The 26,639-nt window shown below is 29.3% G+C and overlaps 1 protein-coding gene across 1 annotated transcript in view; it reads left to right on the top strand.

Annotated features, from left to right (window-relative positions):
- The first annotated feature begins 647 nt into the window (after positions 1 to 647).
- Positions 648 to 26,639, top strand: part of Dscam4 (Down syndrome cell adhesion molecule 4) — a 165,630-nt gene continuing 139,638 nt past the window's right edge. Inside the window, exon 1 of the mRNA XM_065505556.1 lies at positions 648 to 783. Coding sequence (XP_065361628.1) covers positions 732 to 783 — 52 coding nt within the window. The 5' untranslated portion in view covers positions 648 to 731. The remainder of the gene's footprint in view (positions 784 to 26,639) is intronic.

Below are 26,639 nucleotides of genomic sequence, written 5' to 3'. Positions count from 1 at the left end.
GTCACATACTGCAAACGATTACAACAAGTAAATTCACTTAATTCACATAATTTTGTTTTTTTTTTCCTCCTTTTTCCATTTTCCAGGCGTTGAAGACGATGCTGATGATGATGATGGTGTCAACTGATGCTTAAACAGTGATAAAAATAACAACATTTACAAGCAACAACAATAACTAAAACAAGAAATTTATAAATCAACAACAACAACAACATAAATTGTTTATACAACAGTTGGTGTGAAATATCAACAGCAAACAACAACAATAACAAAAAAAACCTGATCCTAATGAAATTGTAAATTTATAACAAAAATACCGTTTTTTTCTGCTCACAAAATCTTGTGAAGGCAGCCAACAGTAAAAAAAAGGGTTTGAGTGTAAATTGTTTTAACAAGAGAACAGAGAGACAGAAACCCTTATCAAAATTCACACACAAACAAACATACATGTGTCATAGAGCGTGAAAATCACAACAACAAATATTAATCATTTTTTTTCCATATAAATTTTTGTTTGTAAAAGTGTGTTTTTAAGTGAAACTAGACCAATTTAAACCTCCATTTTTTTGTTGTTGTCATCGCCTGTGTGTTTTTTTAACTGTGTTTTAAACAAAAACCTAAAGTTTTGAAACAAAAAAGAAAAACTGAAACCAAAATAATAGATTATTTCATTTGTTTTTTTCATAAAAAAACTAAAAAAATGTAATGGAAAAAAGTGACGTTTTTAAAAAATGGATTTCACCAGCCTTTTTAAGGCTGTATTGTTCCTGTATATTGTCAAAGGTGAGTGTATAAAAATAGAAAAAAGCTATTTATTTTATAAATTTTATATGACGCTTTTGTAAAGCGAAATTAAAATAGTGATTAATTACTTTATTTTTTTAAAAAAAGAGTGATTGACAAAGGCCTAGATAATTGTATGTTAAATAAATATTTAGGTTTAAAAAATGTATTTAATTTCATATGAACTTTTAAACAATTTGCTAGTGTGTACTTATTTTTACAATTAAATGGAAAAAAAAATTAAGCTGTTGTGATTGTCTAGCCATTTTTGCAATTAATCTGTTCAATTTATATAAAAGAATTTTTTTTAAAAAAATAAATTTAAATGTTGATTTTGACTTTTGTTTAAAAACTATTTACATGTAAAGGGGTTGTACACTACAATACTTTGCATTATTTTCAGGGTTTCATTGTCTATGATACAAAAACAAATTGATTGTCACAATATATATCGCTCATTTGCTGCAACAACGTCATAATTCAAAAAAAGTAATTTCGAGAAAAACGACTTTGAATGTTTTTTGACATTTTACTAGTTCTTAAATAAATTTTCAACAAATCATGCGACTTCTGAAATAAAACCTTATTTAAATAGTAGATACTAATATCTTTCTAATCTGTATTTAACCCAATTTTTTACTTGTCAAATATACGAGAAAACATGAATTTTCATTTTGAAGTTTACAACAAAAAAGCACTCTCATACAAAAAAATAATTGACTGTTTTTAAAACTGATAAAACTATGTATATGAAAGACTAAAGAACGGCGCATATTTTGTATTAATCAGTTCAAAACACCCGGATTTTGAGTTATGACATTGTTGCAGCAAATGTGCGATATTTGTTTGAAACTGTTTCAAATATAACTTATCACTTTTTTATATTAAAATAAATTAAATGTCATCATACTCAACGCATGAACATGAAAAAATTTAATTTTATTTTGTTTCCAGACGATCAACTTTTTGAACAATCTCATTATCAGCGATGATGCTGATAAAGAAAAAAAAGAGGGTAATAAATCTGTAACTTTTAAACGCTTTGTCCGGTTTACATGCGCAAAGAAGAAGTGTTTTCGAGTTTATGTTTTGAATTTTGACCGCATGGGCCCACCAGGGGACCCTAAGTAAGACAGTGCTAGGTAAATTCTCTGTGAGTTGTTAAGTTTTCCCTGATTTATTTGCCAAGTAAAAAACGCAAGTTATATATCAATAGATAGAGGATTTTGTCTACTTTTCGAAAATATATATAACTTTTGACAATTCTAAAATTCATGGAATAAAATTGCGGCGAAAACTAGGCTCCCAATTAGCTTGTAGTACGAAATGAATTGGACTCTGATTGTTTTCATGCTATTGTCAAATTGTTTATTAAAGCAGAATGTATATTTTCCATTAATTTTTTTTAATTTTTAGTATACATATATTTACAGAATATATATACATAGTTTTATTATAAGAGAAAAAATCTGTCACGTACGGTATGTCACGTATGATATTAAATTTTATTTATTATAAAATCATCCAAAGATTTTTTTATTTAAATATGAGGGATTTTAAAGGAAAAATATTTCGTTTAGTGTAAGAAATTAAAAGAAAACATAACGCCTCTCACGATTCGGATATTTTCGCATATTTCTGCATGTACCTCAAAATGAGTTCCGTTTTATGTCACGTGCGATATACCCTTATTTCGCTCAATATTTTAGACAACAATATTTCGAAAGAACTTTTTATTATTGTAAAATATAGAGGGTACTCTGAATGTTACATAAAGACCAAATTATTTTTCAGATACTCCTATTTTTGCAAAATCTATTCCACTCTATAGGCGTACAAATGTCACGTACGGTGATATGGAATTGCCCATATGTCATTGTTCCTATTACAGTGGCTTTACGATAAAGTAATAAATCTGAACAATTTCGTTTTCGATTTTTCATGATTTTTTAAAACAACAAATTTTGCTATTTTCAAGTAAAAAATTTATTTTTTTCTTAAAATTTGTTATTATAACTCCGAAACTACTGAGTCGATTAAAACGCAATGTATATGTGAAAATTTGTACATAGCATGAGGAAAATGTTTTCAAAATTCAATCAGCCGAAGTAAGAACATTAACTATTAAATTTTATGTATATTAGGGTGGGTCAACTACTAAGCGTATAGCAAATTCCTAATCTACGGAAAATTTTAAGAACTTTCTCAGAAGAAACCATGGTTCTAAAATCAAAATCGAGCTTCCGGTTTTTTACGAGAAGATTTGGAGCTCAAGACCTCTTTTGCTAGGAGACCTCGGGTATGTTCAATTTTAAAAATAATAATATTTCTTCGTTTGTGTTCCGATTTAAAAAAAATTACATATATATAGAATCTTCTCGTCGAGTACTACATATAACATCTCGTAGCTATCGATTATCTCTTATAGCGTAAGAGATATTGGCATTTGAATAATACATTTGTAACATTTTTACCCACGTTTTTTGATGACCGCGGTTTCAAATATTTTCCGATTTTCTCTATTTTTAATTTATAGGACTAACAAGAAATGTATATATAACATAAAGAAAAAATTGATTAAAAATAATGACTGAGTATAAAGTTATGCTTAAATTTCAAAAAATTAAAAAAGGCGATTTTTCGTTATTTTTTTGGGAAAAATGTGCTTTTATTCTTTTTAAGTTATCTAAAAAAAATTTCTAAGAAGATGCATAAAGAATATATAGCTACGAGATGTTATATGTAGTACTCGACGAGAAGATTCTATATATATGTAATTTTCTTGAAATCGGAACACAAACGAAGAAATATTATTATTTTTAAAATTGAACATACCCGAGGTCTCCTAGCAAAAGAGGTCTTGAGCTCCAAATCTCGTTAAAAACCGGAAGCTCGATTTTGATTTTAGAACCATGGTTTCTTCTGAAAAAGTTCATAGAATTTTCCGTAGATTACGAATTTGCTATACGCTTTACCACGTTTTTTGGGCCCGAACAAATTGACCCACCCTAATGTATATCAAACAAAAACTAAAATTTTGTGAAAATGAGCGAATTCACTTAATTGTTAATAAATTCGTAAAGAATTAATCGATTTTCATGACCGATATCTCATTTTATAGCTATTATATGTGGCTTTGCGATAAACTAATAAAACTGAACAATTTCTGCCGTTTTTAAAACAAAAAAATTTTCTATTTTCACGAAAAAAAATATTTTTTGTTTCAATTTGTTATTATAACTCTAAAACTGCTGAGCCGATTAAAACTCAATATATAAACGGATTAAAGGCTATGTAAATTTAAATTTTTCTAAGTTTATTTTAATAATATCGGACGAACACTTTGTGAGTCATCATTAATTTTGTGGAGCAACGTGTAAAAAAATTCACAATTTTACTTAAACATTTTTTTAAAAAAAACCTGTCCATAGAATTTAAAATTTTGACCATATTTGTACTACTGGAAACACAATATCTATCGTCTAAATTTTTTTTTGGTTTTGCTGCCCTGTGTTTTTGATCTAAACAATACTATATATTAGATATTTCAAAGTCCTTTGCAATGCCATAGTAAGTTGGACCTGTAATGGGTCAAAATCGGAAAAAATAATAATTTGTCATAAAATTTTATTTACTAAAAAAATAAAAAAAAATTTTAAATAAAAATTAAAAAAAAAAAAAAATTTTTTAATTTTTTTTTTTTTTTAATTTTGTTTACCTAAAAATATTTAAAATTTTTAGTTTAAAGTACAATTTGTGAAGGGTATATAAGATTCGTCACAGTCGAATATGGTTAAATAACGTTTTTGATTTCGGTAAAAAGAAAACAATTTGTTTCTATAATAGAAAATTGAGGACACAAAAATGAAATTTCCTTAAAAGCCGCCAATTTCAAAATAGTAATGCATATTGAGCCACCTATATTTAGGTATTAACTATGTTAATTCAGTAAATTCAATGTTTGATTTCAAAATTTTTAGAAACTGCAAAAAATGAGGAAGTTATTTATTTAGTCTTCATTTGAAAAGAAAATTAATTAATACAAAAATTTACTGGGATTTCACATTTTATTTTTATATAAATGACTGTGATCCACTCCCTACGTTAAGATCCAAACAAAATATAAGTCAAGATAACTAAAGAAAATAATGAAAGACTTGGAGAAGTTAACGGGAACAAAAAGGAGTAAAAAAAAACTCCTATAAAACTTCATTCAAAGACAACTAAAGCTAAAGGAAGTGAATAAATTAAACGAACAAATTATTAAAAAACAAAAAAAGAAACTAAAATAAACGTTAAAAACAGAAAGAGGAAAGGAAATATAAAAGGAATTTATGTTCAAAAGAAAATAAAGGCATAGAAAGCAGACTCTTATACAAAAACTCAACTTTTTTTTTATTCATAAAAGTTAGGTGTGTATGTATGTACAATATTTGTATTTAAAAAACATATTTGTTTATGTGTGTGTGTAAAGTTTTATGTCAGTAATGGAACAATCAAGTTCAACAACACGCCCTCGACATGTGAATGACCTCAAAAATGTCACCAACAACTAGTTGAAATTGCAGGAAAATAGAAAAATAAATGATGAAAGCTAAAGAAACAAAACTAAACAACACCAGCAGCAGCTGCAGCCCAGCATCATCAACAGCCACTGCACTACTCAGAGGTTGTAGTAATGTTTCTTCGTTTCTTTCACGGATTCTGTTTTATTAGGATTTCTTTTAAATAATTTCTGAATTAAACTTAAGCAGATGATTGTTTTAATTTTAATGAGCTGAGACGAAAATTCTAACACTCTGCATTTCCCCTAGGATTAGAAGCATAAAGTTTTAGCTTCGTATTTGTTAATATAATTTTAGAATGACAAAATCCTTAAACCAGTGGTAGACACAAAGAGAACGTGGATAATGGATTATAATAACCAATTATGTACTTTATTTCTATGTTGTAAACTGATCATTTTAGTAAAATTATTCACACAGTTTAATAAATGAACATGTTCGGCTCTTCTTGGCTACCACTGGTTTAACATAATCATTCCTGCAAACAGTTCTTGGATAAGCGGTTACAAACTTATATACAATTGAAGTCCAAAGATTTTTCACAACTTGGAACGGGTAAGTTTCGATGCCTTTTGTAATAATAAACAAGTAAGAAAGTCGGGCTTGACCGATCATATAATACCCTACACTAAGTAATAGAGCAAAAACATTTTTCTTTTAAAATTTCAATAATTTATATTTTTGAGTGATTTTTGGAAGTGGGCCTTATATGGGGCCTATGACCAATTATGGACCGATCACCATGAAATTAGGTCGTGTGATTTATGTCTATATGAAAGTTAACTATGTTGAATTTTGTGTGTATACCAACATTTTTAAGCGTTAAAGTGATTTTCGGAAGCGGGTCTATATGGGAGCTATGACTAATTATGGACCGATCGTAACAAAATTTGGTGTCATGAATTCTGTATATATAAAACTTATTTGGAGCGCAATTTGTGGAGATACATTTATAAATTAAACATTTATGACCGATAAAGTCCAATTTCGGAAGGACATTTGTATGGGGGCTAGGTGAAATAATGGACCGATTTCAGCCAGTTTCAATAGGTTTGGTCCTTGGGCCGAATAAAATAATATGTACTAAATTTGATCGAAATATTTTCAAAATTGCGACCTGTACACTGCACACAAGGTTTACATGGACAGCCAGCAAGCCAACCAGATGGACGGACATCGTTTAATCGACTCAGAAAGTGATTCTAAGTCGATCGGTATACTTTAAGGTGGGTATTAGGCTAATATTTTTGGGCGTTACAAACATCTGCACAAACGCATAATACCCTCCCCACTATGGTGGTGTAGGGTATAATTACCAAGTTTTTACTGCGATAGCTTTACTAATGTCTACAATGTTTGATTGTAGCTCACCTGTTTATAAAAAATTATGCTTTAGAAAAGGTAAACGAAACTTTGAAAATGATAATCTATCTGGGTAGCACAACCCAGGGCTTAAACAAAACTCTCACAAACAAATACTTTTGCTTCTTTATACCTTTGTTATAGAATGAATATAGCAAGAAGAAAAAAACAACAGAAATCAGATAAAATGCAAAAAATTAAATATTTATCTTTAACAAATTTCAAAGAGAATTTTATCAAGATGAGTTTTTGGTCACTAGTTACTAAAGCAATGAAAATAATAAAATATTGTTGTACAGGAAAGTATTTGAAGGTTTTTTTTGCAAGGCGAATGAACAATGGATTTTAGGTATCATCCGCCGATTTTGCTTAAATTTTAATAAAAAAATTTTCGAAAGTATATGGGCTTTTTTAATTGAAAGACCTTGCAAATGTTAATAAACAAATGATTTATTTCTAAAATTATATTTAAAAATGTAAGAGAGCTATATTCTATATCTAATATACCTTTCGCAAAAGTTGACTTAAAATATTTACGTTATAAATGTCGCGTGCTAAATCATATATTATTCTAATTTAGTTTCTAATGAAATAACTTTAATAAATTGTATACAAATTCTCAAATTTTTCCATTTTTTTTAAATGCTGTCGAAACCGAGTTATGTATTTTTGTCACGTTATTGATCCCATATTTATTGCTACTATTTGATTTATTGCTACTATTTGATTATAAAAAGCAAACAAACTGTTAAGATTTCATTATTTTTTTCCACTTCGAATATTTACGAATGCACTGTGGGGCAAAATCAAATTGCAAACTGCAAAATCTACCCTTTGAATTCAAATGCCAACGAAAAATATAACAAATTAAACAAACTGTTAAAATTTCAATATTTTTTCCATTTCAAAAACTGATGAATGTCGAGTTCTTGATCATGATCAAAGATGAAATCAGATAAAATGTAATAATTAAATATTTATCTTTAACAAATTTCAAAGAGAATTTTATCAAGATGAGTTTTTGGTCACTAGTTACTAAAGCAATGAAAATAATAAAATATTATTGAAGAGGAAAGTATTTGGAGCTTTTTAGAAAGGGCCTCTAGGTGTCATTAGCTGATTTTGCTTAAGTTTTGGTACAAGAATTCTCCAATTTCCACTGAAAGGCCATGCAAATGTTAATAAACAAATTAGTTTTTCTAAGATTATATAAACAAATTATTATTTACCCTTCGCAAAAGTTGTGTTGAAAATACTTTAACTGATTTTTATAACAAACTTGACGGGAAAGTATTTCGAGTTATAAATGTCGCGTGCTAAATCATTTATTATTCTAATTTAGTTTCTACAGAAATAGCTTTAATTAATTGTATACAAATTCTCAAATTTTTCCTTTTTTTAAATGCTGTCGAAACCGAGTTATGTATTTTTGTCACGTTCTTGAACCCATATTTATTGCTACTGTTTTGCAAACTAGAAACCTTTGAATTCAAATGCCAACGAAAAATATAAAAAGGAAACAAACTGTTAAGATTTCAATATTTTTCCACTTCAAAAACTGATGAATGTCGAGTTCTTGATCATAATCAATAATGAAATCAGATGAAATGTTAAAATTAAATATTTATCTTTAACAAATTTCAAAGAGAATTTTATCAAGATGAGTTTTTGTTTTTGGTCACTAGTTAATAACTAAAGCAATTACAAAATTGTGTTGAAATTACTTTAACTGATTTTTATTACAAACGTGACGGAATGGTATTTCGTGTTATAAATGTCGCGTGCTAAATCATTTATTATTCAATTTTAGTTTCAAAAGAAATATCTTTAATTAATTATATACAAATTCTGAAATTTTACCATTTTTCTAAAAGTGAGTTATATATTTTTGTCACGTTCTTGATCCCATAGTTGTTGCTAATGTTTGAATTCAAATGCCAACAGAAAATATAAAAAAGGAAACAAACTGTTAAGATTTCACTATTTTTTCCACTTCGTAGATTTACGAATGCACAGTGGGGCAAAATCAAAATGCAATATTTTTGAAAAGCGGAATTTTAAAGTAGCATTTTTTTGAATGTAATAGAGATATTGAAGAATTGATGTATCTAAAAAAAAGAATAGTTTGGAATAAATGTGGATCAAATTGTTCCTAATATTTTCAATCCTATTAAAATTTTGATACAAATTTTAGTTTTAGAAACTCAATAAATTGAAATATGTAATAAAATCTTTATTTATTAACGAAACTCAATGGAATTTTCAGCGTTTTTTAAGTTTTTCATTCTAAATAATAAGGTGTAAAAAAACTTGTCAAAAGGTCAAAGGGAATCCCACAATTCCTAAAAATTGGAGCGAAAATCCCAAAAATATTGTTTACAATTTTGTCTATAGGGTCCACATTTCCTTCGGGGCTGGGAAAATACTTTAGGGATAAATAGGGAACACATCAGGATTTCCAAAACTGCATTCCGTTTTCTTATCCCAGCTTTGGGATTTTAGAACATGTGGCCCAAAGTTGAAATTTTGATAAAAAAATAGGTCAATTTCCAAAAGGCGTAGGGCCGATATGTTCGAAAAATAGGACATGTTTCTTATACCAAAACTTTATAGAAAAACATAAAACTGTTATATGGTCTTAAAGAAAGTAGTTTTTTAATAAAAAAAGAGTTAAGCCACCTTTTTGTCAAAAAAATACCAAAAATATACTATTTTTTGAATTTTTAAATTGAAAATCGGTTATTTTTGGATTCGTAATCGATATTGCTCTGAAATCTTTTGTATGTTATTGGTAATTTAGTTGTCTAACTAACAAAAAAAATTCGAGTCCATTCGGTCCAAAAGTGCGCCCTATATTTTTAAAAAAGCGGACATGCATATAACTCGGAAATTATAAATATCACACTAAAGCTATGTTTTTTCAAGATCTAGCCGAGCGCTTTCCAAAAATATAAAAAATCTTTGAAATCGGAAATAAAAAATGAAAATTTTACTTGTAGAAGGTACCCTAATTTGAGCCCCCATTGCATCGCCGGTGGAGCATTTGTAGGGTCCATTTTAATAACTGAAACTGGAACACTCCTTGTATATGCTCACGTCAAATTTTATCATGATCGGACCAGCCGTTTAGAAATGCCAGATTTATTTCCAAAAAATGTCGCATTCTTGATCATGAAAATGTTTAAATTGTCGCCTAAAATGCAAAATAAAGTTGCATAATATTTCATAAGTTTACAGGTGAATCAAAAATATAAAATAAAATAGAATTTGTGTTAGCTAACTTGACATAGTGTAACAGGATGAAACTAAAATATAACTTGGAATAAAACTTCGGTATTTAGCCAATTTGGAATTGGTTTAATTTTTGATTTGATTTGATCATCTCTTAGAATAAGAATATTTCATATCTTGTGTATATATTATTATTTTTGTTTAATTCAAGGCCCCTTTGTAGATCCAGTTGAATAACGAAATTCCCTTAAATTATTAACATCACTTTTATCAGCAACAACATCATCAGGGTAGTTACTTACAGTCGTTGACATGGACGACGACAATGATGATGCTTGGTTGCATGCAGTAGCTTTAGCATTTAGACAATGAAGAGAAAGAAGATATTAAAGAAGACACAGTATCTTTTACAAAACAAAGTTAACTGAAAGAATAAGCTGCTTAAAGACAAACTGTATGCCGGTAAAAGAATATAATTCATATAAACTACTTCACAAATAACCATGCTCTGACATGCACATACGAGGGTTAATGCAAAAATTAATTAATTTTCGTTTAGATGTTTAAAACTTCTCTTTTTAAATTAAGATTCATTTGGGGTCTGAAATAATTTTCTTAGTGTCTAAAATAAATTTGCTTTAATTATTTTTAGAAATAATATATTAAGAGAATTATTCCGGCCCTCGTAGCAATAAACATTCTTAGAAAATAAATGATAATGATGTATAAAATTACAGACTTTTGTTTATGTTTTTTTTTTCATGTGTTGATGTTCCTTTTTATTTCTGCAGTCTTTTCTTTATGTTGTCTATTCTGTTGTGTTCTGCATTGTTGGATTTTTTTTTTGTTTTCTAATAGAAATCTGTTTTTCAATAGAAATTACATAAATATTTGTATGTGTTTTTGTGTAAATATAGGTAAGTGTTTATGTATTTGTTTTACGACTACAAATTCATAAGTACCACATTTTACCGCAATATATAAGTATGTATTACATTTTAAACACACAAACAAAAAAAAGACAATACAAAACCATGTATAAGTGCTACATAGAAGAAACAAATAAACATTACAAAAATAAAATAAAGGATAAATAAATACATCGTCATACCAGCTACTATATACTTAGTACCCCAGCAGTTCTGCCAGACTATCCCGAACTAGTGATTTTAATATGTGTGAAGATCAACACAAGGAGTAAGAAAGAAAAACAAAAACATACATTGCTGATATTGTCAACCAAGCTTTTATGTTGAAGCCCCGGGCTTTTCGGGATTTCTTAAATCTCGAAGCCCGGGATTTTTTAATTTTAAATCCCGGGATTTTCGAAATCCCGTTTTTCAAAAATAAATAGGGGAAACTGTCATTTTTGTGTGCCTTTTTCATTAATTTTGACGTTCTATATGCCCGAATATCGCAAGTAATGTTCAGCAAAGTTGTTAAGCTCAACTCCTGCTACAACATAGTTAATAAAGGAAAGCGGTATTTTTGGTTTTTCTTGAGTGGGGGTCTAGAAAATCAATTCTTCACCTTTTTTTTGTAAGTTATCTAACAAAACTCAATTTAAATCCTCTTCCAACGAAAATGATTTTATCTCAGATGAGGAGCTCGAACAAAATGAAAATATTTCGATTGCTCTAACGCTACAAGATATTATTAATAAATGTAAAAAACCCAAAATAACAATAACGAATCCATGTTATAATGTAGATTTGCAACTTGCAAAAGAAATATATCATTTTATCTCTGAAGGAATAAGAAGATTTGCAGATTTGTTATAAGTATTTGCAAACGGTTTTGCCAATGTGAAAGATTTAATGTGAAAGATGCTTTTCGACAGCAGTATATGTCGGAAACAAAATTCGTTCCAGAATAACAGATGAAACCATAGATGCAATAGTACGGTTTTTAGCGTCTAATAAAAATTTATTGCTAAAGAAAAAATTGACTTTCAATTGCAAAGACATAATTATGTACGTTTCGTTCTTATAATTTTCGGGATTTTAGATTTTTCTTTTCTTTCTTTACCAAATCCCGAACCCTGGGATTATCAAAAATCAGTCCCGATTAGCATCTCTAATTGAGAGCCAAAGATCTTTTGATCTTTTTGAACGAATCATGCCTATTGTGGATACTCTGTAAAACATATCCCAGAGAGAGCGTTCTGCTGCGATCGAAACAAATGTAGTCGAAATTGCAAGGGATACATTGACTACTTGAAAAACTACTGGGACGAGTACAATTTTCTACACTACACAATACTAGTACAACAATACAATACAATGCATTGTGAATGAATAATCACCATCATCATTAGCAGCAGAAATAGCAATTGCTGCTGCGCTGAAAATAGTAGCAGCAATAATAGTAGCAAGAAAATAACAACCAAAAACATGCATTCTTTCATTCATTCACTCATGTATATTGATGCAGAGTAGTTGTTGCTTGCTGCTCATCCATCCACTCATTCAAAACATTTTAAAAAGAAAAATGTTACAAATGAACACAAGTTAAAAAGGACGAGCAGAAGAAAGAGCACAAATACAACAACAGCAACAGAAATACCTTTACAGTAGAGTTCAGTGAATGTATGCAACAATGGGTACTAAACATATGTATATTAGGCTGCTGCAAAAAAATGAGCATTCGTCAAATCTGACAATTGAAAATTCCTCGACTCTCCTTACACAGCACTTCTAGGATACAACTAGTTACATATCTAGCTACATTTTAATAAAAAATATATTCTGTTAAAAGACATCCCATAATCAGGCCAATAACCGATTGCTAGTAAACAAGTCTTCCTCCCACAACTCTCCAATAGATTACTACTACTACTAAAATAACTCCTTTCTAAAGTGAAGTACAAAGTAAACGTTTAAAGTGACTATACTCTAGATTACTTAGAGCCACTTAAGTGACAATTGACTTCACGCTTGACTACATGGAATGTATAAATTAACCAATTGATAAACCAATTGAATAAATTATACGAATCTACGTTAATTTATTTTTAACGTAAAAAACTGTTTTCCCATTTTTACCCCTTGATGTTCGTGTTTCTCAATATGTAATTTTATCTATTTACTAAAATTCCTAAATTCATGGACTTTTTCTATTCCCGACTTAAAAATGTAAACAACAAAGTTTTTTTGCCTCGAGAATTTCGAAATTTGAAAAAAGTGCCGCTGAAGCACACCAATTGCTCACCAAATCTTATAGTGAATGTTTTTCATCGGATTAAATGCGTGAGAGATGGTTTGTGCTCTTCAGAAGTTGTGATTTTACCACGAAAGACAAAATTTATCCAGACCAGCCAAAAAGTTTGAAGACCAAGAATTGTAGGCATTACTCCCTGAAGATTGTTGTCAAACTCGTCAGGAGCATACAAATGCATTGGAAGGTACTCAAGCAGCAATTTCAAAGTATTTTCGGATTCATCTAAAAGCAGGGAAATTGGATACCATACGAATTGAAGCCGAGAAACCTTGAAAGACGATTTTCCATGTCAGAAATTAAGCTTGAACGATATAAAAGAAAATCATTTTTGTGATGAAAAATGGATCCATTACGATAACCGAAGCGTAAGAGATCTTATGTGAAGACCGGCCAACAAGACGAATCGACACCAAAATCAAATATCCATGGCGATAATGTAATGCTCTGTATTTGGTGGGACCGAAAGTGTCCTATCTATTATAAGCTGCTGAAATTTGGCCAGACCATCACAGGGTACCTGTGCCGAACGCAACTAAATTGTTTGAAGCGATCATTGACCGAAAAACGCCCAGAATATACGGCCAGACACGAAACCGCAATATTTCATCATGACAACGCTCGATCACATGTTGCAAAACCTGTTAAAAAGTATTTATAATGAAGTGTTTGAGAATTTTCGCCTCTAGTCCAGATCTTGCACCTTCCGACTACTATTTGTTTCGATTGATGCAGAACACTCCCACTTCACAACATAGTGTCCGAAATATATTTCGGCTCGGAATCCATTTGTTGCCAGAAAGATTGGAGAGGATCATAGCTAACAATGGTCAATACTTTGAATAAATTCATATTGTACAAATGTATCAAAATAAAAGCTAAAAATTTGGTGTAAAATAGCTCAATTTCATTTGTAAATAACCCTTTGACTGCTTATCCAATACTGAGCTCATACTAATGCATATGGGCAATTCCATATCATCGTACGTGCCATTTGTACGCCTCTAGAGTGGAATAGATTTTGCAAAAATAAAAGTATCTGAAAAATAATTTGGTCTTTATGTTCCATTCAGAGGGTACTATATTTTAAAATAATAAAAAGTGCTTTCGAAATATTGTTGTCCAAAATATTGAGCGAAGTAAGGGTATATCGTACGTGACATAAAACGGAACTCATTTTGAGGTACATGTAGAAATATGCGAAAATATTCGAATCGTGAGAGGCGTTATGTTTTCTTTTAATTTCTTACACTAAACGAAATATTTTTCCTTTACAATCCCTCATATTTAAATACAAACAATCTTTGGATGATTTTATAATAAATAAAAATTAATATCGTACATGACATACCGTACGTGACAGATTTTTCTCTTTTAATAAAACAATTGCTCAATTCACAAGGTCTCTTATCAGTCATATTGTCATAATGTCTTAATATATCTCGACTCGGCAGCTCGGCTTAACCGACACTTAGGCATTCGGCTAAGGTCTCTACTGGTTGGTTACGATAACACAATAAACATAGCATACAGAGTACTATTATTTTAGGACACTTTTTACTTGAAAAACAATAAAAACCATTGTGAAATATTAGGACATTATGACAATATGACATGATAAGAGATCTTGTGAATTGACCAAATATATATTCTGTAAATATATGTATAAAAAAACTAAAAAAGTGAATAGAAAATATACATTCGGTTTCAATAATTAATTTGACAATAGGAAAAAAATAATCAGAGTCAAATTCATTTCATACTACAAGCTAATTTGGAGCCAAATTTTCGCCGCAAGTTTAGCATAAAACATACCTAAAACATTAATAAATTAAATATAATCATTTTAAACTATTATTATACCCTTCACTTTCGTGAGAAGGGTATATATAAGTTTGTCATTCCGTTTGTAATTCCTACATTTTTCATTTCCGAGCCTATAATGTATATATATTCTGGATCCTTATAGATAGCGGAGTCGATTAAGCCATGTCCGTCTGTCTGTCTGTCTGTTGTAATCAATTTTCTGAAGACCCCAGATATCTTCGGGATCCAAATCTTCAATAATTCTGTCAGACATGCTTTCGAGAATTTTGCTATTTAAAATGCTATTAAAATCGGTCCACAAATGGCTGAGATATGAGGAAAAAACCAAGACAACCTCGATTTTTGACCTATTTTTGACCTATATCTGGATTACTAAGACATTAATATAGACAATATGGATATCTAATGATAGATATTTCAAAAACGTTTGCAACGACGTATATAAGACCATAGTAAGTTGGACCTAAAATGGGTCAAAATCGGGAAGAAAAAAATTTTAACCCGAATTTTTTTTTTCTGCAAAAAAAATTGAAAAAACAAAAAAAAAATTTTAAAATTAAAAAAAAAAATTTTAAAATTAAAAAAAAAAATTGAAAAATGTTTAAGTATAATTTGGTGAAGGGTATATAAGATTCGGCACAGCCGAATATAGCACTCTTACTTGTTTTTGTCTTTAAAATGTTGTAATGTGATCTAAATACTTTCATATAGTAACATTTTATTATTTTCTTCTATTCAAATCATCTTGAAAAAAAGTTTCAAGGGTTTTTGTGTTTTCAGTCGTGGTAGCGATTATCGTGGAATTGCCCATATGTTCGCTAGTTTCAATATGTGTAACTGAATATAAATATCATTTTTGATGTTTTCAATATGTTAGTTCAAGAACGCGACAATAAAGATCTGCGAATTGCAACAAAATTTTCTGCAGTTATTAATAAAAAAAATGGAATTTAGACTTCTAATGATAATTGTCATATTGAAGTATTTGTTTTCAGTTATTTATAACCTTTTGTATGATTTAATATGCGACATATTTTAACGACAACTTATTTCAACACAAAATTTCATTAACTATCAAAAGTTTCGTACTTATTATTTATTTGTTCGACATACTTTTTATATAGAGCTGCAATAACTAAATTTGTAAATAATTATTCTTATTTGGCAACATTTTATCATAAGTTTAGAATATGTTGCTACTAAACTGTTTTCAAACCGCTAAAGAATATAAATAAAAACTCGATATTAGTCGTGATTACGATTTTACCTTAAAACAAGTAAGAGAGCTATATTCGGCTGTGCCGAATCTTATAAACCCTTCACCAAATTATACTTTAAAAATTTTTTTTTTTTAATTTTTTTTTTTGAAATTGTTGTTTTTTAATTTTTTTTCCAAATTTTTAAAATAATTTTTTTTTAGTTTATAACATTTTTTTTTGCAAAAAAAAATTTATGACAAAAAAAATTTTTTGATGAAAAAAAAATTCGGGTTAAAAAAAAATTCGGGTTAAAAAATATTTTGACCAGGTCCAACTTACTATAGCCTTATCTACATCGTTGCAATGGACTTTGAAATATCTATCATTAGATATCCATATTGTCTATATTAATGACTTAGTAATCCAGATATAGATAAAAAATAGGTCAAAAATCGAGGTTGTCCCGGTTTTTTGCTCATATCTCCGTTATTTATGGACGGATTTTGCTGATATTAAATAGCAAACTTCTCGAAAGCATGTCTGACAGAATTATTGAAGATTTGGGTCCCAAAGATATCTGGGGTCTTCAGAAAATTGATTTCAACAGACGGACAGACGGACATGGCTTTAGGGTCGGAAATGAAAAATGTAGAAATTACAAACGGAATGACAAAGTTATATATACCCTTCTCACGAAGGTGAAGGGTATAAAAATATAAAAAACCTCTACAATTGGTTTAATAGAAAAGACTATTCGGAAAGATTTTTTTGCTTTATTTAAAACATTCTTTAATATTTAGTTTATATTTTATACAAACATTAAAGTTAATTGAGAATCTTTACAAATTAGTTACAATTTCCTTTCGGTTATTATAAAATATGTCCAACATTCCCTGCTCACCTGTCAAATTAATGTAGGTATAATTACGAAATGCTGTATAAATGCAAGCCATCTGGTTGGAAACACAGCAAAGCAAAAAAATTTACAGTTTTTTATAATTTTTTATTATTTTAACCTTTATTATTTAACCCATTACCATTTAAAACTGAAAAATGTCATGTCAGTAAAAGTAAAATATACTTAGAACTCTTAAAACATTTAATTAAAAAGTATACATTTTATTACTCACAACAGCTCATTAATTCAAAGAACAGTTTATGGAAATAAACCCGAGAGTTTTTTTATGACAGTTGCATAAAAAATTTGTGATAAAGGCAGCTTTAAAAAATTAGGCTCCTTCCAATAAGTTTCGTTTTTATAACCTTCACCATGAGTGCTAAGTGTATAAGTATAAAAGTTTAATATTCCGTTTGTAATTGGATCGTTTTAGATAGCGGAGTCGATATATTCATGTCCTTCTGTATGTTGAAATCAATTCTCCGAAGCCACCAATTAACTCACATACATGATTGACTTGGGTCGCTATTTAAAATCGAGAAAATCGATCCTCAACTACTTCGATTTTTCCACCAAAATTTTTTTCCCTAGATTATTTTTGAAATTATACTTTGCTGAAGGTTATTTAAGCTTCGGCACAGCCGAATATTATGCTTACATTTATTTTATCATAAATTATAATAAAATCAATTTTAAGTCAACTAAAATAGGGCTACATAAAATTTACCAAATTTTCCTTTAGAAACAAAGAGTAAAAAGTCATACAAAACTTATTAAGTATAAGAAAAACATTAAAATTTTTTAATTAAAACCAGATGAATATACTATAAGAAATACAACAATATTATTTTCCATTTTATTATTTTATAATTTCTTTTTTTCTCTTTATTAAAAGAAAGACCCTAAAAGTATGCAATTATAATTTTTTAAATTAAACGCCACGTTGTAGGCAACAACACACTTAAGAGTAATAAGAAAAAAATTCAATTAGTTTTAACCAACACTAAATTACAAGAAAATAAAAACATAAACACACACTTTTACATAAGTAGACACATACATACTTCTCGCGCTCTCTTTCTTTTTTTTTTGCTAGGCACTGTAAGGAAAACATGGGAAAAATCTTTTTAAATTATAAAATTTCTCAACATTTTACTCTAAAGACTCACAAGTAATACTTATAACAAAATCAGAAATATTTCCAGTAATAAGTTTGTGTTTGTACTTGTATGTGTGTTAGTGTAAGTGTTTACACACTTACTCTCACATGTAGACCAAAGTCATTATATTGGGTTACGACGCGTCGCATAATTTTATGTCGTTAAATGTTCTTGCCACAGCTCGAAACACTGCAAAAACTCCATCAAGAACAACAACAACACAAAACCGAAAAGAAGTCAACAGAAATGTTTTGGGTATGATGGCTAAAAAGGAGCATAGGAAGGATGGGATATTAAGGATGCTAAAAAAATGCAAATCACAGTCGTTAAGCAAGAAAGCGTAATTTTAAATGTTGCTTAAAAGGCCGTCAAACACACGCATACTTAAACAACAACCAACATGATGAAGTTCTCTCTTCGTTTGTTTGTTTACTGTTCATTAGTATTAGGGTGGCCCATATTTTGCAGATTTATCCTTTAAAAATAAAATGCTGAAAATTTTAACAAAATCGGATAACGTTTACGTTTGATCCCAGTCATAAAAAGGCTATAATTCAAAAAAAGGAAATTTAAAATTCCGAAAACATAAATTAGTAACCCAAGGAAACAATATAAAATTAACTAATAGAACATTATTCATGGCTTGTTTTCTTAGGAAATAATTTTAACAAAAAACTAAATTTAGTCGATTAGATTATGAAGAAAAAAATTGTATCTTTCTGGCAACAAATGGACTCCGAGCCAAAAGAACTACTCATATTTTGAGGCCACGAACGAACTAAGCCTATATCGGATACTCTGTTTCAATGTGAAGCGTATCCAAGAGAGAGCTCTGCATCGATCGAAACAAATAGTAGTCGGACTGGACACGGTGTGGACTATAATGCGGGTGAGGCATAACTTCTCAAACACTTCATTCTAAATACTTTTTACCGGGTATTGCAACATGTTGCCGAACGTTGTCATGATTGAATATTACGGTTTCATGACTGGCCGCATATAATGTTCGCTTCAAATGAATCAGTTGCGTTCGGTACAGGTTACTTGTGATGGCCTGGCCAGATTTCAGCAACTCATAATAGTCCTACCTATTTTTTGCTCCCATCAAATACAGAGAATTACCTTAGTACCAAGGATATTTTTCTTTGGTGTCGATTCTTACGATTCGGGTTATCGTAATGAATTAAGTTTTCATCGCAAATAATGATTCGGTGCAAAAATGATTTTCTTTTATAGCGTTCAAGTAGCATATCACATAGTAGCATATCACACATACAAAATCGTCTTTCAAGGTCTATCGGCTTGAATTCGTATGATACCAAATTTCCCTGCTTTTGGATGAATTCTGCTACTCGCAAACCATTTATAGTTCCTGCTTGAGTAGCTGCCAATAATTTTTCAAACTCTTGTTGAGTTTTATAATAATCTTCATGGAGTAATGCCTCCAATTCTTGGTCTTCAAACTTGTTTGGCTGGCCTGGACGAAATTTTTCTTCCGAATGTGATGGAACACATTCACCATAAGCTTTGGTGAGTAATCGGTGTGCGTCACTTTTTTTCAAAAAAAAGAAGTAACAAATTTTTGTAGCAAAAAAAAAAAATATTGTTTACACTTTGTTTTTATTTTATCGGAATTTCACTTTCGGGCAAAAGTAGGTCCAGAGTAGGGTTTTTAATTTCTCGACGTTTTTTGATTCCCGGGAATCGAGAAATTTTTTTCAACATTCCCGGGTACCCGGCTATTCCCGAAATATATAATGATACAGTAAATTAGGAATATTATAGCCAAATTTCATATAAAAACTTAGTGTTATAATTATTAAATATCAGAGCTTCAAATTAATTAATAAAATTTGAGCTTAATTCACTAAAATCTTAATCCGTAATTAAAAAATGTCAGCCTTTCATTCCATAAATCCATTCCTACACAGAGAAAACAGATTCGTGATAGCAACCGAATTTGTTGCCAATCGAATGATTCGGTTGCATACATCGACTCAATTCTATTAACAGAAAGTCAGTTGATAAAGAAGAATTTCGGTTGAAGCAACCAAACTTTTGTTACCCTTTCCAAAATTCTGGAGCCACAACTGTAAAATTCGATCACTAAGGTAGAATCATTCGATTAGCAACAAATTCGGTTGCTATCACGAATCTGTTTTCTCTGTGTAATATTTAATTTTTTAGATTCATTCCAAAGCCTTTGTTTAAACTGAATTAATTTTAAAGTTATTTAATAACAGAATTTATTCAAACTTTCACTGATTAAATTTTTGTTAAATCAATTCATTTACAAAATTAATTGAAAAATTGTCTTAAACCTTTTTTTTGTACTAGATTTTAGTTGAAGAAAAATTTAATCATTTACTGTAAAAAACTTTTCACTGTTTTTTGGTGAAAAAAATAGAGTTCTAACTTGTTTTCTATGTATTTTCGTCAGTTTTTAATTCCCGGGATTCCCGACTAAAAATCCCGGGAATCGGGTAGTGAAAAATTGGCAAAATTCCAGGGAAATTTGTACCGGGAATTCCCGGGATAAACCCCCTAGTCCAGAGTGCAACAACAAATATGTTAGTTGGGAACTAAAATGCTTGTTCTTGCCAGGGCCTTCCTAATATAACAGGGGTTTCTGTTAAACTATGTTATATGAGTGAATGAGTGAGTGTGTTTACCACTTAAATTTCTACCAAAAAAAATAGCAAACGCTGTATTTATGTCTCCACGCTAACAAAACACAGTGGATAATAAAACATAAAATTTTACACAAAAATTTAAGATGAAATTATATAACGGGTCTTTAATTAAGCGCTTCCTATCTTTAAATTTAAATGAAACTGTGTGTGAGGCCTATCAATGTCATTATTGCAAATGTCTGCCGAGGCCTCGCTGTGTGGCGTCCATCCATAATGTCTAATTTTCCATGAATCTGGCGAAAAAACAGACTGAATTTTGCGGATGGCATGGGTTGTGTTGGTTTTGAGGGCCGCTGTGGTTTGTGACTTAAGAAAACCCTACAAAAAAAGTCTAATTGGGTAAAATCGCACAACATGCCCTCAAATCGGCCAAATAGAACACCCAATTTGATAAAACAATTTTATCATTTCCAATTATTTCTGATTCGGTGATTCGGCAAAACAAACAATAAATGACTGCCAATTCGACAGCTGTCAAAGTTTAGAAGTCCATATTGGAAAACCCTTTATATAAATCTTTCTAACGCCTATTTTTCCCTTCACTGTAATATGTTGCCATATTTTTATAAAACTGCTAATGTGTGTGTGCATAAAATTTAGTTGGTATTTGATGTGATTTTTTTTTGTTCTCTCTTCATCGTTTGTAATATTTCCATACAAATACTTTTAACCATTAGCTTTTATTATTGTTTCGAGTAGCTTGTATTGTGTTGTATGAAAATCCTTGTTTTTTTCTGTTCATCATGTATTTCTCTGTTGTTGTGTGTTCAGTGTGTATTTGTTTTATTCAAGCAAACATCCTGTGTCTGCCTTAGATTTCCTTTCATATTGCGTTAGTGTACATACTAGGTTTATAAAAATATATTTTTGTATCCTTTTTCCAGCTGCTTTTTTATGCAAGCTGTATATAGAAAATATACTTTATAAAGACTGTGATACAAACTGAAAAAAATATACAAAACAAGAGAGATTTAAATGTTTACTAAAACTCTATCTAATGTATATTTATCTAACCCCTTTAACCTTAAGTCATGAAAGAAATTGAAAAAAAAACTAAATGCGAAAATAACAAGAAAAGACGCAGGCACAAAATGTTATTAACAAACCGAGAAGAATATGTATTTATGTTGAATAAAAGAAAATGTGACCAACTATTTAAAATTTGATTTATGACTTTCCATGAAAAAAACCGTTTTAAGTTGGAAACCCGATGATTCTATATGTATAAGAAATTTTTTACAAGAAACCTTTTTAATTTTTCCTTGGATTCGATTTGTTTAAAAATTAGGTTTCGATAAATAAACATTTCATTGTTTACAAGTAAGAGTGCTATATCACAGTGCAACAGTGAAAAAAACACAAGATCATGACTATATATGTTCGCCTCTACTACCAAAGGGTAGTAAAACCCTATACTCAGTTTGTCCATTTTGGTGACCGATTTTTTTTTATGGGCCCCCAAAGTTTCTGAAAATCAGTGGGGCCTCTAAAAAATGTGTCATCAGTTTTTGGTTAACAGCTAATTCAGACTTTGCGATACGGCTTAACTTTATATTACAATAATATAGCTAAGAGTCCGCCAAATAAATTTTGTTAAAATTTGTTTCCAAAAAATAGCTTTTTCGTGCACTTTTGTTGAAAAAATATAGGAAGAACATTTTTTTTTTTACTTTTTTTAGAATAACTCCTAATTATACCCTTCACCTTCGTGAGAAGGGTATATATAAGTTTGTCATTCCGTTTGTAATTTCTACATTTTTCATTTCCGACCCTATAAAGTATATATATTCTGGATCCTTATAGATAGCGGAGTCGATTAAGCCATGTCCGTCTGTCTGTCTGTCCGTCTGTCTGTTGAAATCACTTTTCTGAAGACCCCAGATATCTTCGGGATCCAAATCTTCAATAATTTTATCAGACATGCTTTCGAGAATTTTGCTATTTAAAATCAGCAAAATCGGTCCACAAATGGCTGAGATATGAGGAAAAAACCAAGACAACCTCGATTTTTGACCTATTTTTGACCTATATTTGGATTACTAAGACATTAATATATACAATATGGATATCTATTGATAGATATTTTTTTTTTTCAAAAATAAAAATTTAAAAAACAAAAAATTTTTTTTTTAAAATTAAAAAAAAAAATTTTTTTTTTAAAAAAAAAAAATAACAATCGAAATTTTTTTTTTTCCAAAAAATGAAAAAAACAACTGGAAAAAAAATTAAATTTTGTTTACCTAAAAATATTTAAAATTTTGAAGTATAATTTGGTGAAGGGTATATAAGATTCGGCACAGCCGAATATAGCACTCTTACTTGTTTTTCAATAACAATATTTTACAAAGTTGTAGCTACGGTAAATCTGAATAACTCTTGTGAACATATCAATGCAATCCGAACATATCTAGGCATTCTAAATACCTGTCAAAAATCACTTTGTAGCTTAAAAATTTTAGGGTTTTACTATTTTTTGACTTAATAAAACAATAGTGTATAATTTGTTTGCCATTTCGAAATAATCGAGTTAAAAATGTTTGTGTTAGTAGACATCTAGAACAAAATTATTATCTTTTGACCCACTTTGTGGAAATAGAATTTCACCAAATTTTCACATATACAATCAGTTATGTAGATTCTTATTATGTAATAAAAAAATAATGGTGTATATGCTTATACATTATTGTTTTATTGAGGGGACGATATACACTTCACCAAAGATTGAAAACAATTTTTGGTAAATATTTTTCGGGGCGGCATGAAATAACCCCCCACGAAATAACACCCCAAAAATAAAATGAAATAACCCCCCAAAATTTGGGGCCTTATTTCATATGCAATAAAACCCCAATTTTGAAAATGAAATAAGACCCCAACAAAATTAAACAATTCCCCAAACAGAAATGAAATAACACCCCATTATTGGGGTCTTATTTCATATGAAATAGAATCCCAATTTTTAAAATGAAATAAGTCCCCAAACACAGTGAAGGTGATCAAAAACAATTGGGGGTTTCAAACGGTCTGCTATAAGGTCATATTTTCATAATAGCGGTATTCACTGTTAAGTGCGAATGGTCTAGCATCATTGCAAATGCAAAATTTTACCGTAATCCAATAACAAAATACACACAAAAACATCTACAATTTTGCATTTGCAATGATGCAATACCATTCGCACTTAATACTGAACTCCGCTAATGTCCGATAGTTTAAACACATTTTTGTTGTTTTTCAAACAAAAAAATTTTATCGTTAAAAGGTTATTCGGGAATACAAAATTAGTATTTTAGTAAAATTGTTTTATCTAAATTCCCAATTTTTAATTTTTTTTAACTAATAAGACTTTTTGAACTATTTTTATTGTTTTATCATAAAATAACACTTTTTGTGTGAAGTACAACTACAATTTGTTTAAACTATCATAATATATTAGGACATTATGACAATATAAACTTAATAGCAGACTGTTTGAATCCAACAAATGTGCTTGTAGCTTTCTCATTTTATGTTGAAATCTCTTTTAAGACTTTTGGATGAAATAAAAATTATATCTATTTGAATACAAAATATATTTGACTTTAATGAGATTTGTTAAAATATTGATTTGTAAATATATTTTGAATTTGCGTCGCAGGCGAAAAATTGTGTAAAAAATAAAAAATCGCTTGATTACAAAACATTACAGAAGTTTACAAAACAATATTTCAACTAAACTTGTTTTAAGTTAAACCTTTAAGCTCTTATTAAAAAACTTAGAGCAGACTAAATATACAAATTTCCTATGAAAAAGTATACATTTTTTAAAATAAAAATCTTTTTAATTTTTATTTATTTAAATATGAGAAAATACATTGAATTGCATTCTCGGAATGTATTTTAAAACACCATTAGAAATTTAGAAAAAAATATTTTTTAATTTTACGAAAAGAAGATCTTATTAAGCTCTTTGCAGAGGTATCGCCTCATAATATTCCTGCAAGATCTTCGCATACGTCCTTAAATATATTAAGAGCCTTTAACTCCTAATACATTTCTTCTTCGTTATTGTGGTTGTGCTCAACATAATTCCTGGCAAGTAAGAGTTACCAGCTGTTAGCACACTTACTCTTGCCTTGCAAGTTTTATTCCTGTATTTACTTGTACTATTCAATACCAACTTTTTGACATTCTGAACTAAAAAAAGTCATTCAAGTTTCAATTTCAAAATTAATTTTTATTCTTTACAACTTTCTTTGCACTGCGAAATTATCACGATCTTAACTCTGCGAAATTTTCACTTCAACTGATATCACAATTTTTTTTTGTGAATGGTAAATACAAGTTGTTAATATGTATATCGGGACATAATTCACAGATTTTTCGTTTTCTTTATAAATTAAAAAATGAAATTATCCCCCAAAATTTATATTGGGGACTTATTTCATATTGATTTTTTGGGGTATTATTTCATATAAACTAATCCCCCAATTAAAAAAATTAAAAAATTAAAAGCTTAGTTTTACTTAGAACATATCCATATTTACTTGTATATGAGTTTTTGTCTTCTTAGGATACCGTTAACCTATTCGCAGATACATATAACCAAACAAAAATATATTTTTTAACTGCAGTTTCAAAACTCCAATTTAAAATTTTTTAAAATTTTGTTAAACAAATTTCAGAATTTTTTGATCATCACATGGGGATTTATTTACAACATAATAGGGAATAAAAATGTGAAAAGTATATGTCAATACCTCCTATAGTGTTTCCGTACCTGCGATATAAATTTTGCGATTTTCGAGAAAAACTAATTTTATGGCCATATTTTGGGGAATGAGCCCAATTTCCTTACTGTTATTAAATTTAAGTAAAATCTGTTCAGAATATTATAATCCAGGTAATTTTAAATGTAGTCTGAAAGTTTTCCTAAAATCGGAAAACGTTAACCCTTAAATCGTGAAGGTCAAAGGTCAAATTTTTCAATATTTGGAATTTGTAATGGAAATATAGCGATATATTATATATTTTTATGCCGATTTTGATGAAACTTAAGAAAAATATAAAATGATGTCTAGTATTTATAATAACAGTACAAAACTGGAAATTAACCCTTAAGAGCACTTGGGGTCCAAATGACCTTGAACTTGTAAAATCACGAAGAAATTTGTAAAATCTCGATTTTTGCATATATTTCAGCCATTTCTGGTCCAATTTTCCCGATGATTGGAAAACTGTTTGGACATTTTTTTTGTATTAGAAAACGGAAATGTGACTAACAATTTCCAATTATTTTTACAGAAACTACTCGCAATGGGTTTTCATGTTGGTTAATTGTTTGGTTTAAGTTATACATATGTATGTAAAAAATTGAAATGAAATGAGTGAGTTTATTCAGCAAACCCCAAAAAAAAAATCGATGGTAACATTTTCTTTTTTAAAAGTCTATTTTAAAATCGTTTTCATAAACTTTACATACATATTACTTATCTTGTTCCAAAAGTATCATAAACAATTTTTACCCCAACTCGCTGCCTCTCTAACTGCTTTACACACAACAAAGACACAAACAAAATCTGTTTATAAATGTCATCCGTCCGCGCTGCTATTATATTTTTTTCATGATCTAACATTTAAGCAGCCATTATTTGTAACAATGTGATATTTACTATCTTTTGAAAAAAATATATTATATTATATTTAGGTTTTTGTCATCGTTTTAT

Source organism: Calliphora vicina, chromosome 3 (genome assembly GCF_958450345.1).
Source record: "Calliphora vicina chromosome 3, idCalVici1.1, whole genome shotgun sequence".
In the NCBI taxonomy this organism is placed as follows: domain Eukaryota; kingdom Metazoa; phylum Arthropoda; class Insecta; order Diptera; family Calliphoridae; genus Calliphora; species Calliphora vicina.
Note: the sequence above shows the minus strand (reverse complement) of the source record. Positions and strands in the feature narration are given on the sequence as shown.